This window comes from Trichosurus vulpecula, chromosome 2 (assembly GCF_011100635.1).
Source record: "Trichosurus vulpecula isolate mTriVul1 chromosome 2, mTriVul1.pri, whole genome shotgun sequence".
NCBI classification, from domain to species: domain Eukaryota; kingdom Metazoa; phylum Chordata; class Mammalia; order Diprotodontia; family Phalangeridae; genus Trichosurus; species Trichosurus vulpecula.
The window spans coordinates 373,096,992-373,112,558 of record NC_050574.1 but is presented as its reverse complement, the minus strand read 5'-3'; the positions used below and the strand labels follow the sequence as shown (position 1 = coordinate 373,112,558).

The 15,567-nt window shown below is 36.7% G+C and overlaps 1 protein-coding gene across 1 annotated transcript in view; it reads right to left on the bottom strand.

The window, feature by feature from the left end:
• The window catches only part of VPS26C (VPS26 endosomal protein sorting factor C), a 68,451-nt gene that overhangs the window by 36,793 nt on the left and 16,091 nt on the right, over positions 1-15,567 (bottom strand). Inside the window, exons 2-3 of the mRNA XM_036747643.1 lie at positions 13,434-13,577; positions 6,819-6,968 (exon numbers count right to left, since the gene is read on the bottom strand). Coding sequence (XP_036603538.1) covers positions 6,819-6,968; positions 13,434-13,577 — 294 coding nt within the window. The remainder of the gene's footprint in view (positions 1-6,818; positions 6,969-13,433; positions 13,578-15,567) is intronic.

Sequence of the window (15,567 nt, the reverse complement as noted above, 5' to 3'; positions counted from 1 at the left end):
GTTATCATGTAAATTTTTTTTTCTTCCCTCCCCTCTCCCACCCTAGAGATGGCTACCATTGGACATAAATGTGTGTATGTGCGTGTGTGCATGCGTGTGTATAAAACCATTTTATATATTCTTCTATTTATCATTTCTTTCTCTAGATGCAAATAGCATCTTCCTTCATAGATCCTTTGTAGTTAATTTGGATATTTGTAATAGTCAAAATGACTCAGTCACTCAGAGTAGTTATTAGAACAATATTACCATTACTATATGCATGTTCTCTTGCTTCTGCTCATTTCGCTCTTCATTACTTCATGCAAGTCTACCTATGTTATTCTAAGACCAAAGAACTCATTATTTCTTATAGCACACTAGTATTACATCATGATCACATACCACAACTTGTTTAGCCATGCCCCAATACAGACATCACCACAATTTCCAGTTCTTTGCCACTCTTCACTGTTTCTCTCTGTTTTATAAGATGATACCAACTCATAACTGTCCATCATGTTGGTTTGTAAGATCTTACCAACATGTTTCTATAGTAACTTAGTGTTGCCTTTGGCAATCCTCTCTCTCCATAAGTCAAGTAAGTCAGATCTTTGCTCGATGTGCTTTCTTCACTGACATAGGTAAAAACTACATAGGTTAAAAAAACCAAACTCTCTAGATCCTCTGTAAGTTGTGAGTAGTTTCTCAAATATAACATGGAAAGGGTGAATTACATAACACAATATATACACACCTACACTTTGTCCAACCTTCAAGTCTGCATTAAAAAGAGACAAAGTATATTATAAATAAATTGTATCAGTTACAAAAGCAGCCACATTCACACATTCACATTGCATATAGCTGGGGGAAGGGGAGGGAGAAGCAAAAAAGAATTTTCATCAAGGCACAATTTTAATCCTTCATTAGTTATGATTTGTCTCTCTTCTCTGTGCAAACTATCTACCCACAACCTCAAAGTAAGAAACAATTTGAGGGAATACAAATTTTAAGAGTTGTAGTCATCCTTATGCTGTATTCTTTGAATTGGCCAACAACTTATGAAGGCAAGCAAGATAAGTCATTACTAAAGAAGAATTACAACTACTCTATCAAAACATGGCGTATCACTGATACTCTAAAACCTAAATTAAAAATGTACACTGAGAGTGTTTTTACACAGTCTTCTCCACGATATGAAGTACCAATGTAACAATGTTTTAGCTACTTGTTTTTTTTAACTGAAAATTCCATTACATCATTTCTTTATGCTAACATCTTTTATGAATGAAGTCACATGTCAACCTTTCTGGTGGAACACTCCATTATTACCAGTGCTAAACTAAATATCAGTTACATTAAGCAAAGTAATCCAACAGGGTAGCTGCATGGTTTGATGGAAAGATCACTGTACTAGGAGTCAAGACAAGGGTTTAGCATCAATTCTTGAGAGAGTTTCTTAACTCTGGCAGCCTCAAGTTCCTAATCTGTAAAATAAGTGGTTAAGAGGTGCTTCCAATTCTAACTGATAAAGAGTCAAAGGATATGAATAGGTAGCTCTCATTATCAACAAAAATCTGATTCTGTTCCAAATTACTAAAAATCAGAAAAATGCAAATTAGAGTAACTCTCTTAAGTTCTACCTCACACACATTAGTTTGGTAAAACTTACAAAAAAGAAAAATGACAAATGCTGGAGGCTCTGCAGAAAAACAAGTACAAGTACAGGTATACCACTACTGAGCTTATAGCAAAAAGAGGTCAAAAAAAGAGGAAATGGTACTATATGTACAAAAAATATTTAAAGTTCTTTTGCAGTTCAAAGAACTGGAAACTAAGGAAATGCCCATCAACTGGGGAATGGCTGAACAAACTATGGCATATGAAGGTAATAGAAAACTACTATGCTATAAGAAATAAAGATATAGTTTCAAAGAAATTTAAGAAGATTTATATGAACTGATGCAGAATGAAGTGAGCTATATAAGGAGAATAACTTGTATTACAACAACATTGAAAAAATGAACAAATTGGAAAGACTTAAGAACTCTGGTCAACAAAATGGTCTACCATGATTCCAGAGAGGCTAATGATGAAGAATGCTACCTACTTTCTGAAAGAGAGGTGATGGACTAACTAGAAAGAATGAGACCCACATTTTTGGACATAGGCAATATGGGAATTTATTTTGTTTGATATGCTTAATTGTTTCAATGTTCTTTTGTTTTTTTTTTCTCAGTATGGGGCAGAGGTAGGAAAAAAATAGATACTTATCAATTTTTTAAAAAGCGTTTTTTTATTTTTAAAAAGAAACAGACAAGAGGCTCTTTCCATCCCTGAAATGGCAAAAGAAAAAATTTTACATCACGTTTGATGTATCTGTGATGTTATGAATGTGGGTACTTCCACCAATGGTGCATATTACAACTTACACACATCTTCCATTCTGTGTGATGCTTATCTGTTCTCCAATAAATATGCCACAAGTGCTCTACCATGCTCCATCAAACCTGGCTTGAGGCCTTCCTTATGATACCTGGACATTGCACCTATGCCAGCTGAATCCTTTAGTTATTGCTTGCTCTTACTATATAATTGATCTGCCTTTTTTTTTGTCATATTCTGGCTTCATTTGTAGCAGGAAAATAAATACTGATATGTGAGTTTCCCTGAGTCCACTGAATAAGGATCTCACATTATCAGGTGAGTTAAGTTACTGTTTATAAATTAAACTGTTTCAGCTATTTAAGTTACTGTTTATAAACTCTCTAAAAATTGTGTTATTCTTGGCACCTTATTTCCCATCTTCCATCATTCTAGAAGAAGGATTAATGGTCAAATTTTTCAAAAAAAATGAACGTTTAAAAAAATCTTTTCATGTAATTGGTAAATATTTAATTAAACAAATATATGATAAAAAGAAAGAAAAAAAATTATCCATTATGAGTGAAGTTTAAAGAATCAGAACATTAAAGGTTTTGGTTCCATAGTATTTATAATTGTTTTTAAACAAGTACATTTTAAGCAAGGAAAAATTATTGCTCACACAGCAAGAGTAATATTAGAACATTAATACAACAAATGTAGCTTTCTTTCTACTGAATGCCTAAAATGGAATTCTTGAGATAATATCAACCATGCATGACAAGCTTAAAAAGCATATTAAGATACAAAATAATAATTTGCCACTCATTTATTTAGCAAAAATCACCTTCTTACCCTCGTACTCCCATCCTCCAAATGAAAACAAAATAAAAATAAAAAATAAAACTATTAAAAACATATATAGTCAAGTAGAACAAATTTCCACACTGGCCACATCCAAAAATAATACATGCCTCCTTCTACACTCTGTCTTTTACCTCTCTATCAGGAGATCAGTAACACATTTCAACGTTTGTCCTCAGGAACAATAGTCATTATGCTGCAGAATTCCTAATTATTTCAACATTCATTCTGCCATACTGTTGTCAATGCGTTGTTTCCCTGATTCTGTTCACTTCCCCCTACATCAGTATTCCCAGATTTCTGTGAAGCCATCACTTTCATTATTCCTCATAGCACAATAGTATGCCATCACATTTTTTATGCCATAACTTTTTAGGCCATTCCATCATAGATAGGTACCCCCTCAGACTCCTGTTCTTTGCCACTTCAAAAAGAAACTATTTCTGTACATCTTTAGAATTTATTTTACTTGGGACTAAACCCTCCCTTAATCTCTCCTTCCTCTAATTGCCCTTTTTCCTATTTTCCTGTTTAGTGAAATGTATTTCTGTACCCAACTCTGTGTGTGTGTGTGTGTGTGTCTGTGTCTGCGTGTGTGTGTGTATTCTTCCCTCCTTTCACTAATTCAGATGACAATAAGGTTCAAGTGTCAGCCACTTCCCCCTCACCTGTCTTCTTGTTTGTATAGATGTCTTTTTGAGCATTCTGATTATGTGAAATAATTTTCCCTAACCTTCCTTTCGTTTTCTCACTTCTTTCCAAGTATATTCCTCGTTCCCTCTTTTTCCATTCTTCTTATGATCAAGACAAAAAGAAAACCACTTCTGGCGCTTGTCTAATTAGAGTAACTCTAGGACACCTGATGCTAGGTTTCAGTAGGGATATGTGTATCATCCCTAAGCACCTTTTTCATGTTTGCTGTGTTTGCTTTTTTATGTCTCTCAACTCCTGTATTTGAATTTCAGAGTTTTTCTACACAGCTATGGTCTTTTCATCAGGAATAATTAGAATTCTTTTATCTCATTTTTTCCCTTATAGCATTCAGTTTTGCTGAGTAGATCTCTGCTCCTTTATCATGGCTGCTGGTAAATTGCGTATTTGACTTGATTCTTTGGTTCTGTGGTTCATCGTTCCACTCTGGCTGCTTAAAGTATTTTTACTTTGATGTGGAAGCTCTTGACTTAGAAAATGATGTTCCTGGGAGTTTTCATTTTGGGGTTTCTTTCAGTAGGTGACGGCAGATTCTTCCTAATTCCACTTTGCTCTATAGCTCTAAGAGATCTGGAAATTATTCTTTTAAAGATTTTCTGAAACAATGCTGTGACTCCATTTTTGGTCATAGCTTTTGGGTAATTCCATGATTCTTAAATTTTTTATCCTCAAACTGCTTTCTAGGTCATTTGTTTTTGCTATGAAATATCTTAACATTTTCTTCAATATTTTTTCAGTATTTTTTACCTTGCTTTAATATTTATACCTCATGCTTAGCTGTTCTCAGCAATATAATGATCCAAGACAATTCCAAAGGACTCATGATGAAAAATGCTAGCCAGAGAAAGAAGTGATAAGAGTCTGAATGCAGATCAAAGCATACTATTTTTCACTTTATTTTTTTCATGTTTCTTTTCTTTTGGTCTGTTTCTTCTTTCACTACATGGCTAATATGGAAATATGTTTTAGATGATTACACATATATAGCCTATATCAAATTCCTTATTGTCTTAAGGAGGGGGGAGGTGAGGGAGAGAGGAAGAAAACACGGAATTCAAAATTTAAAAAAAATGAATGTTAAAAATTGTCTTTATATGTAATTAGGTGAAAAATAAAATATTCTTTTTAAAAAATTTATGTCTCATGGAATCATTGGCTTCTATTTGGTCCAATTTTAATGTTCGAGGACTTAATTGCTTGGGCAAGATTTTCTATCTCTTGGGCCAAACTGCTAATTCCTTTTCCAATTCCTTTTTCCATAGCTCTCCTTTCTTTTCCAATTTTTCTCCTCAAACACTCTCATTTCATTTTAAAAAATATTTTTTAGCTTTTTTTTAAAAAAAAAAAAAACTCTTGCTTCATTTCTTATAGGAATTCTAGTTCAATTTGTGCTCAAGCTGTGTTGTTCTTTGAGACTCTGCTTGTAGATGTTTAGGAGTCATTCTCTTCTGGGTTTGTGTTTTGAGCTTCTCTGCTACTGTAATAGATCTTTATGGTGGTGTTCATTTGTCTGTTTGCTTATTCTTTCAGCTATTTCCTGACTTTGGATCTGATGTTAGTATTAGGCTCTGCAGCACTTCTGATGGGAAAGTCTGGACTGGTCCTGGATATTCAGTAGTGTGTTATAGGCTCTCAGAGATATCTCAGGCTGAGGCCCTTCAAGCTTTCAGATCACAGAGCACTTTTTGTGCTGCCAAAATGGTCTGATTCAGGACAAAGTCTGATTGAATTCCGTGATCTAAATAAGCTTCGTAAATACCTGATATTGGTTTGGATCTAAGCAACAGTAAAATGCTGCCAGAGTCAGGCTCTATCAGCCACCTGGGAAGCTCTGATGGTTCAAAGTGACAGAACTGTAGATTCTTCTTTGGTGTGAGATTTCTGCACTACTTATTCCTCAGCAGGCTTCAGACTAGGCTAGAAGTTGGAAGTGAGACACTAATCTGCTCCTGGAGTGTAAGGGAGGATGGATCTAAGTCATGCTGCTACTGCTTGCTTCTGCACTTGTTCCTTTCTAGGTAAACTGTCCTAAGCCTCTCTACCCAGGAACAGCACCCCAGGCATAGGTCCCCTCATTAGTCTATATGGTCTCTGTGACCTAGAACTGGGTGGTGGGTGCTAAAGTTGCTAGTCAGTCCCTGTCTGTACACCCTGCAAATGCAGCCCTGGCATGAGTCTGGGACCTCCTCTTACTCTGGTGGCACAAACTGTCTCTGGGCAGTAGAGTCTTCCATGCGCAGTGTGTTTGTAGCCAGACACCATGCCCAGTGTCTACAGAGCTCTCAGTCTATCTCTCTATGCTGACCAGGGCTAGATGAATAACTCACTGTTTTTCTGGATTTACCCATTGAGCTTCATTCTAGTGCATTTTCTAGATCTATTTTAAGGAGTTTTGAGGGGAAGCTTGCTGTATTGCATCCTGCTACTCCACCATCCAGACTTCTATCTCCTTGTCACTCATTTTTAAGATTTAGTCAATAAAGAGCACAAACTTAAGTTAAAGCAGTAACCTTTAGCTCTCAAGCACACAGATGTGTTTAAGCATGAGAGAAGTATGTAAAGCACAAGTGCCTCTGTTCCAAAGCAACAAAAAACTAACACAGAGCACCAGAGCAGATAAAAAGGTTGTTGGCAAAAGGAAAATACAGGGAATCCAATGCCAGAAAGGAAGAGGAAATCTTTTTAAAAGTATGTAGTATGGCTTCAAATATTTACATTTACAGTGAATAGCTACATTTTGAAGTTAAACAGACTAAAATGAGAAATTAGCATATTACATACACTAAGAAACAGGAGAAAGAAAACACAGAACCAGGTGGTATGTTAAATTAATTTTCCCCATTGTTTTTCAGAAGAAAAGCTATGAATCAACTATTTAAAAATAAAGAAAACCTCACCTGAATGTTGACAAATACACCGTGATAGGTCTCATACAAAACTTTGTTGCCTTTCACATGCAGAGGGAACTCAAAAGGAATTTCCGTTTTGCCACTGGGAAATTTTCCTGGCTTCACAATTTCTATTGAACTGGTAATAACTTGGATAGGCTGCAAAACAAAGTCAATTTAATGATTCCATCAACATTTTCTTTACTTTAAAATAAAAAGGAACTTTGAAATGATCAATTTACAAAAGGCCCATTAAAAATTCCAGTGTCCCCTTAACATTTAGAGAATATGATCTAGTCTTTGATGAATGTCTGGTCAATTCAATTCTATGAACCTAGTTAGAAAGAAGGGACAAACACAAAGGGGTCCCTCTCACTTTTTCTTCTATTTCAAGGTAGCTGTTGAACAGTGTCTCTGTTCTTCTCTGACACAGTATATGTTACTATAGAAAAAATGCAGAACTGGGATTTGGTCCTACATTCTCTGACTTGAAATCCCTGGAACATTGGTACTATAATAGGAGTCAAACAAATAAAGCTTTCAGAATGACCTAGTCCTCCAGTCACTACCCAGTGGCTATGATATGCAATTTGATCTGTTGTCTCTAGAAAGGAGAGAGGCAATCAGCAGGTGTAACTATGTTTAGCACATGGTACTTATTGGGGAATTGGGAGTGAGAAAACATGTTTTCATTTGGCCCTAGTTTAAAAAAAAAAAAGTCTACAAATTCTTCGAATTATGTTTCTAAGACCTAAAGAAGAAAAATGAGGAAAATGTAAAGAGAGCAAAGGAAGTCACTGAAGAGGTGAGTTATTAATGATATATCGTGGACTATAGGATTCACAGGTGGAAGGAAGTTTAGAGACTAGTCAGTCAGTCACAGTAGGTAAATCTTCTTATTTTAGAGATAAAGAAACTAAGTCCCACAAAGATTAAAAGACCTGTTCATGGTCACAAATCTGAAGCCAGATCAATTAATCAATCAATAAATAGTAAATGCCTTTTATGACACCATACTAGGCACCAAGTATACAAAGACAAAAAAGACAGTCCTTGCTATCAGGAGATTATATGAGATCAGGGGAAACATAAATATATAAGTATGTGCAAAATATATACAAAATAAATATAAATGTAAGAGAGGAATATTTGATTCCTGCTTTCCCAGCTTAGTTGATATGGTTAATAATGAGCAGATAGATGGCACAGTGGACAGAGCACTGAGTCTGGAGTCAGGAAGACTTGAGTTCAAATCAAGCCTCAAACACTTACTAGCTGTGTGATCCTAGCCAAGTCATTTAACCTGTCTGCTTCACTTTCCTCGAATATAAAATGGGGATAATAATAGCACCTACTTCACAGGGATGTTGTGGGGAGGTCAAATGAGATCACGTCTGTAAAGTGTTTAGGACATCACCTGGTACATATTAGGTAGGAGCTATATAAATGCTTATTCCCTTCCTTTCCCCATAGAATATATTCACTGGTGAGTGCTGATGTGGTAACAAAGTGTTAACACCTAGTTATCTCTTTTATCAAGTATGAATATGTATCTCTGATTAAGTTAAAAAGGGCAATGAGATGGTTGCACTACCATGGATAGAGCAGCTGGAGAGTTCTGAGCAGCCAAAGATTATAAAATCATAGAATCAGAGCTGAAAGAAAAGGTCCTTACAGGCCATCAGGTCCAACTCCCTCTTTTTACAGATAAGGAAACTGGGGAACAAAATGGTTAAGTGATTTCCCTAAGATCTCAAAGCTAGGCAGAATTTGAAACTACATATTCCTGAGTCCAGTACTCTACTTATTAAGTCAACAATCTGCCTCTAAGAGAATGCCAAGCAGAGAACAAAGAACCCAGTTTTTCACTTTTTGGGAGAAGCAGAAAGAAAATACTGCCTCCAATAGAAGAAAACACCCCATCCAGCAGTCAGTTCAAGAGAGTTTGAGGAAGACCTGAGTTTTCAGAGACATGCTACAGCCAGGCATGGAAGGAGACACACTTGCTTCAAGGAACATGACTTCTGGCAGCAGAGAAGAGTTGGCTATGGACTCATAAGAACAGCGATGGCCTGCTGGAGTAGACCCTGGAAGACCAACTCAGCAATTTGTTTAGCTGAGGCACTACACCCAATAGGGAGCACAGTGAGGACTCCACAGGCAAGAAAGGACTTTGAGGACTGGAAGTATCAAAGGAGTGAATTATCTTGGCCACACACTCTCTACATGTGTGATTCACTACTACCATATTTAAAGAATTCAGAAAAGGCCATTAGATTTGGTAATTAAGCACATCCTCCAATTTTAAATTCCCCTTTTGTAACCTTTTCTTCACAGGTACCACTAAAAACAATACACTTAAATTAACTTTTGAACAATAATTCTTAAAAGCATTTACTTCACTCCTTAAAGGTTTTGTAAATGATCGATAACAGTAAACTGTAAGAGTACATTAAAAAATGTACAATGAAAATCATTCTAAATTCACATAGATGGAAATGGAGGTGCATAAAGGACCTGAGCAGGCTGCAACACATAAACAATGAGCAATGAAGAGCTCTGAAAGAGAACAGGAGCAAAGGAGGATACCAAGGAACTGAGAAGGCAGCCAAGATGGCAGACAGAGTAAAGGTAGGGACTCGCCAGAGCTCTCCCCCAAACCCCTCCAATACCTTTAAAAAATGACTCTATAAACAAATTCTAGAGCAGCAGAACCCACAAAAAGACAGAGTGAAACAAATTTCCAGCCCAAGGCAATTTGAAAGGTCATCAGAAAGGTCTGTTGCATCAGGGTGAGAGAGGAGTGCAGTCTAGAATAGGCCGTGCCAGCACAGACCAGAAGCAGGCCTCAGGGCACCTGAATCACTGGCAGCAGTGGCAGTTTCCAGACCTCTCACCCCACAAACATCAAAGACAACTTAGAAGGTCAGCAGGAAAGATCTGCTGCACCTGGGTGAGAGTGCAGCACAGGTTATGCCAGCACAGCCCCAGCCCCAGGACCAGGAGCAGGCCTTGGGAGTGACTAAATTAGCAGTGGCAACAGCTGCTTCTGGAGTTCTCAGCCCACACCCAGTAAGGGGATCAAATAACTGATCAGAAGGAGATTACAGGGGTCTTTTTGCTAGCACTGAGGCAGGACTCTGGTGCTTTGCCCATACTCTGATCCAGGTCACAGTCCCCGTGGCAGTCCCAGGGAGGGGAAGAGCACTAGCCCAATATAACTTGTGGCCATGGTGGAGGGTGGAGGGTACCCCTCCTCACAGTTCCAGGGAAGAAAAAGAGTGCTCGTGGTCACTCACAGACCAGAGCACAGGCCAGGAGAGTAGTAAACACCTCTCCTTAGATCATACCACCTTGGAGGAACTGAAAACTTACAGGTACCTAGAAGTATCTCTGAAAGCAACTGCACAAAACCCCTGAAACTTGGGAGAGCGCACCCTCCACCCTGGACGCAGAGCCCTACTTTAACAAAGAGTTAAAATTCAAGTAATAGAGTGGGAAAATAAGCAAACAAGAGAAAAAACTCTGACTATAGAAAGTTACTATGGTGACAGGAAGATCAAAGCACACACTCAGAAGAAGAAAACAAAGTCAAAGCTCCTACATCCAAAGCCTCCAAGAAAAATATGAACTGATCTCAGACCATGGAAGAGCTCAAAAAGGATTTTGAAAATCAAGTGAGCGATGTAGAGGAAAAATTGGGAAGAGAAATGAGAATGATGCAAGAAAATCATGAAAAACAAGACAACAGCTTGGTAAAGGAGACACAAAAAAATACTGAAGAAAATAACACCTTAAAAACCAGACTACGCCAAATGGTAAAAAGTGAATGAGAAGAAGAATGCCTTAAAAAGCACAATTGGCCAAATGGAAAAGGAGATCCAAAAGCTCACCTGAAGAAAATAATTCCTTAAATATTAGAATGGAGCAAGCGGAAGCTAATGACTTTATAAGAAATCAAGAAACAACAAAAGAAAACCAAAAGAGTGAAAAAATAGGAGACAATGTGAAATATCTCATTGGAAAAACAAAACTGACCTGGAAAACAGATATAAGAGAGATCATTTTAAAATTACTGGATTACCTGAAAGCCACGGTCAAAAAGAGCCTAGACATCATCTTTTAAGAAATTATCAAGGAAAACTGCCCTGATATTCTAGAAGCAGAGGGTAAAATAGAAATTGAAAGAATCTACTGATCACTTCCTGAAAGTGACCCCAAAATGAAAACTGTCAGGAACATTATAGTCAAATTCTAGAGTTCCCAGGTCAAGGAGAAAATATTGCAAGCAGCCAGAAAGAAACAATTCAAATATTGTGGAGTCACAGTCAAGACAACACAAGATTTAGCAGCTTCTACATTAAAGGATTGGATGGCTTGGAATATGATATTTTGGAGGGCAAAGGAGCTAGGATTCTAACCAAGAATCACCTGCCCAGCAAAAATGAGTATAATACTTTAGGGGAAAAAATGGAAATTCAATGACATACAGAACTTTCAAGCATTCCTGATGAAAAGACCAGAGATGAATAGAAAATTTGACTTTCAAATATAAAACTCAAGAGAAGCATAAAAAGGTAAACAGGAAAGGAAACTCATAAGGGTCTTAATAAGGTTAAACAGTTTACATTCCTACAGGGGAAGATGATGTTTGTAACACATAAGACCATTCTCATTAGTAGGGTAGTTAAGACAGGTAGTTACACTTTCTGTGTAAAAAGTAACAGTAATATTGTAAAATGATTAGCTGTGAATGACTTAGCTATTCTCAGTAATGCAATGATATAAGACAACTCTGAAGAAGTTATGAAGAAAAATGCTATCCATCCCCAAAGAACTGATGGTGTCTGAATACAGATTGAAGCATACTTTTTAACTTCACTTTTCTTGAGCTTTTTAAAAAATCTCTTTTCTTTCACAACATAACTATTATGGATATGTTTTGCATGACTACACATGTATAACCTATATCGAATTGCTCATCTTCTCAATGAGAGGGGGTAGGTAAGGAGGAAAGGAGAAAATGTGGAACTCAATGTTTTTAAAGCAAATGTTAAAAACTGTTTTTACATGTAACTAGGGAAAAATAAAATACTAAATAAAAGCTAAGAATAAATAAATAAATCTTCCTGCTTTTTATCCTTAAGTAGCTTATAATCTAGGAGGAAGATACGAAATGTATGACAGATTTTGGAGATTTAGAATAGTATGGCACTAGAAGGTAATAAAATAATGAGGGAGTAGAATTTTCATAAGCAGAGTTTGAGGGAAAAAGACCCTTTACAGTGAGAATAGCTTCAGCAAAGGTCTATATAAAAGCAGGAAGTAGTGTTTAGAGATCAATGAATAGTTCAATGAATGGGCTAGGTGAAGGAGAGTACGTTGTTCAATTGTTCAGTCATGTCCAAGTCTTCTTGACCATGTGGGCCATACTGTCCATTGAGTTTTCTTAGGAAGAATGCTGGAGTAGTTTGCCATTTCCTTCTCCAGTGGATTAAGGCAAACACATCAGGTGACTTATCCAGGGTCACACAGCTCTAAGTGTCTAAAACCAGATTTTAACTCAGGTCTTCCTGACTCCAGACCCAGAGTTCTACCCACTGGGCCACCTAGCTGCCTCTGAAGTATAGTTGAAAGTAAGACAGGAAAAGAAGGTTGGGGGCCAGATCATGAAGGGCCTAAATGCCATGCAAAAGAATTTGTATTTCATTCTGTAAGCAATGCAGAGTCACTAAAGGTAGGGAAGTGACATTAGAATTGTACTTTAGGGAAATTATGCTGGTGAAGAACAATCAGAGGTAAAGGACTTTAGGAGGCTATTTATTAGTATTACGATACAGCAGGTAAAAAATATATTTATAGCAGCTCTTTTCCGGACACAAAGAATCAGAAATTGAGGGGATGTCCATCAATTGGGGAATGGCTGAACAAGTTGTGGTGTGTGATTATGATGGAATACTATTATACTATAAGAAATGATGAGCAAGATGGTCTCAGAAAAACCTAGAAAACTTGCATGAGCTGATGCAAAGTGAAATGTACTGTGTTCAAAGTAATAGCAATATTGTAAGATGATCAGCTGTGCATGACTTAGCTATTCTCAGAAATACAACAATCCAAGACAACTCTGAAGGACTAATGATGGATGATATCCAACCTCAGAGAAAGAACTGATGGGGTCTCAATACAGACTGAAGCATACTTTTTTTAACTTTATTTTTCTTGAGCTTTTTGGTCTATGTTTTCTTCCACAACATCACTATTATGGATAAATTTTGCATGGCTGCACATGTATAACCTATATCGAATTACTTGCCTTCTCAATGAAGGGGGTGAGGAGGGAAGAAGGGAGAGAATTTAGAACTCAAAAGTTTATTTCTGGTTTCCCAATGTCTTATGAATCACAAAAAATATGCAGTAACATGCTAAAGGCATTTAGACTCTAAATACCTTGCTGTTTCTTTAAGTAAGCTAATGATAGAAATTGTAGGAATTATTAAATCAGTTTCTGTTTATGAAAGCCCCCCACAATAATGGGTAATGACTATACTATTCTACTTGTAGTATCAAGAAACCACTGTGATTTTTTTTTAAAACATTAGCCCAATCATTCAAAATTCTTACCTTAACAGAGTTACAGAAAGCTTCAAACATACCAACACTTTTGGCACTGAGCTGCAGGTTTACCAATCCTTCCATTGTTAATAAAATTCCTTGGTGTTGTACCGGATCTTTGCTAGATATAACCACCACACCAGAGAGCACTTCCTACAAAGAGAAAAAAAGAGTCACAATGTAAATTAACTAGGTTCATTCACCTTGACTCACTTTTACCAAAAATAAAGTTTTAAAAAGTAAATCCCACCTATCCATACACCTTTTCACAGGACAGAAGAATACCAACAAATGTTTGTAATTATAGCAACAATTATAGTAACAAAGATTCTGGTGACAGGTTAAGTTCTATAACTCCAAATTAAGTAATTTATATTAAGTAATTTATATTATTGGCATTCACAGTGATCCTTTAAGCTGAAGAAAAACCACAGTTAGACCCAACGGAGTTATTTGTTAATTGCTTACAGGGACAGAAATGACCTGTGATTTTACTGGTACATGAAACTTCTGGATAAGGAAACTCCCTATTAAATGCAGGTTGGCACCTTCTTTGCAATTTAGTCTTAGGGTAAAAGTTCATAACCTTTTTTGGATCATGGAGTCCTTTGCAAGCCTGTGAAACCCAAAGACCTCTTCTCAGAATGAGATTTTTAAATATATAAAAGAAAATACCTATGATTACAAAAGAAACCGACTATATTGAAACACAGTAATCAAAATATTAAAACAAATTCAAGACTCCATGTCGCGAATACTTGTCTTAGATAACTGCCTAAAACACAGAGAGGTTAAGTGACTTGCTCAGGGACATACAGCCAGAATGTGACAAAGACGGTTCTTAAACCCAGGTCTTCCTGGTTCTGAAGTCTGCTCTTTATCCACTACTCCACATTCTCAATTACATAAGCAAAAAATATGGTGAACCGTCTCAATAAAATAAGCTTCAGAAAAAGTATTCACCATTGTCAATAAAATACAAAGATCATCACAAAATCTATATGAAAAATTTCCAATAATTCCCAGATTTCCAGATTTATAATTTAAGCTTAATGTCCATCTAAAAGCAGGATTTCAAATTTCAGATGGTCCTTCAATCATTTAAGAAAGATTTTAGTATAGACTATTTACCTAAGGATACTTAACAACAACATCACCTTCTTTACTGGATGGTACTTCCTAACTTGGAGCAGCTAAGTGGCAAAGTGGTTAAGTGTCAGACCCGGAGTTAGGAAGACTCATCTTCCCAAGTTCAAATCTGGCCTCAGACACTTACTAGCTGTGTGACTCTGGGCAAGTCACTTAACTCCGTTTGCCTCAGTTCCTTCTCTGTAAAATGAGCTAGAGAAGAAAATGGTAAACCACTAAGAACCAATGAACAGAACAACTTCTTAACTTCTTTTCCATTGTTCTTATACCAATTCTGAAGGTTCTTAAAATCAGTAGACTTGTATGGCATTTTAAAAAATATTTCTAATAATACTACGACTCCTGGAAAATACCACACACATACACACACACACACACACACACACACACACACACACACATACCCCAGTTCTGCTACAAGGCTTCTTTTGAAAATACAGATTTGTTCTGTCCCAATGGATATATTAGGGAATGATTTAAACAACACAAATTTTCCATTTGCTCATGCTTGATTTCATCTTAGAGAAACAATGCAGAAAACTGCCTCAACCATCCACACCTTGTGTTACAAGTTTCCTTCCAATTTCAGATAATCCTTCTTCTACCACTTCATAATAACTCACAAGCTACAATCCGGCCCACTTCCACAAGCAAACCAGATCTTTTCTAAGCTAAAGTGTCATATGTTGTATGTCTCCTAGTGCAGCAGAAACTCTGAGTGGAGGAAATCTGGTCCTTACCTATGTTTTCCATCTCTCCCCCACCTACTTCTGCCATGTCCTAGGACATTACTCATCCAACAGACTGAGGAAGGCCTAGAAAATCCCTAGTTTCATTCTATTAAATAATTTCAACACTCTTCCCCACCAAACCTTTAACCATCCCTGCTCATGTAATAAGGAACAAAATTAACAGATGTGAGTCCTAAGTGACAAAGTAGAGCAAATGCATACTATAGAAAAAGATACATAGTGCTGACAGAATAGGAGAACAA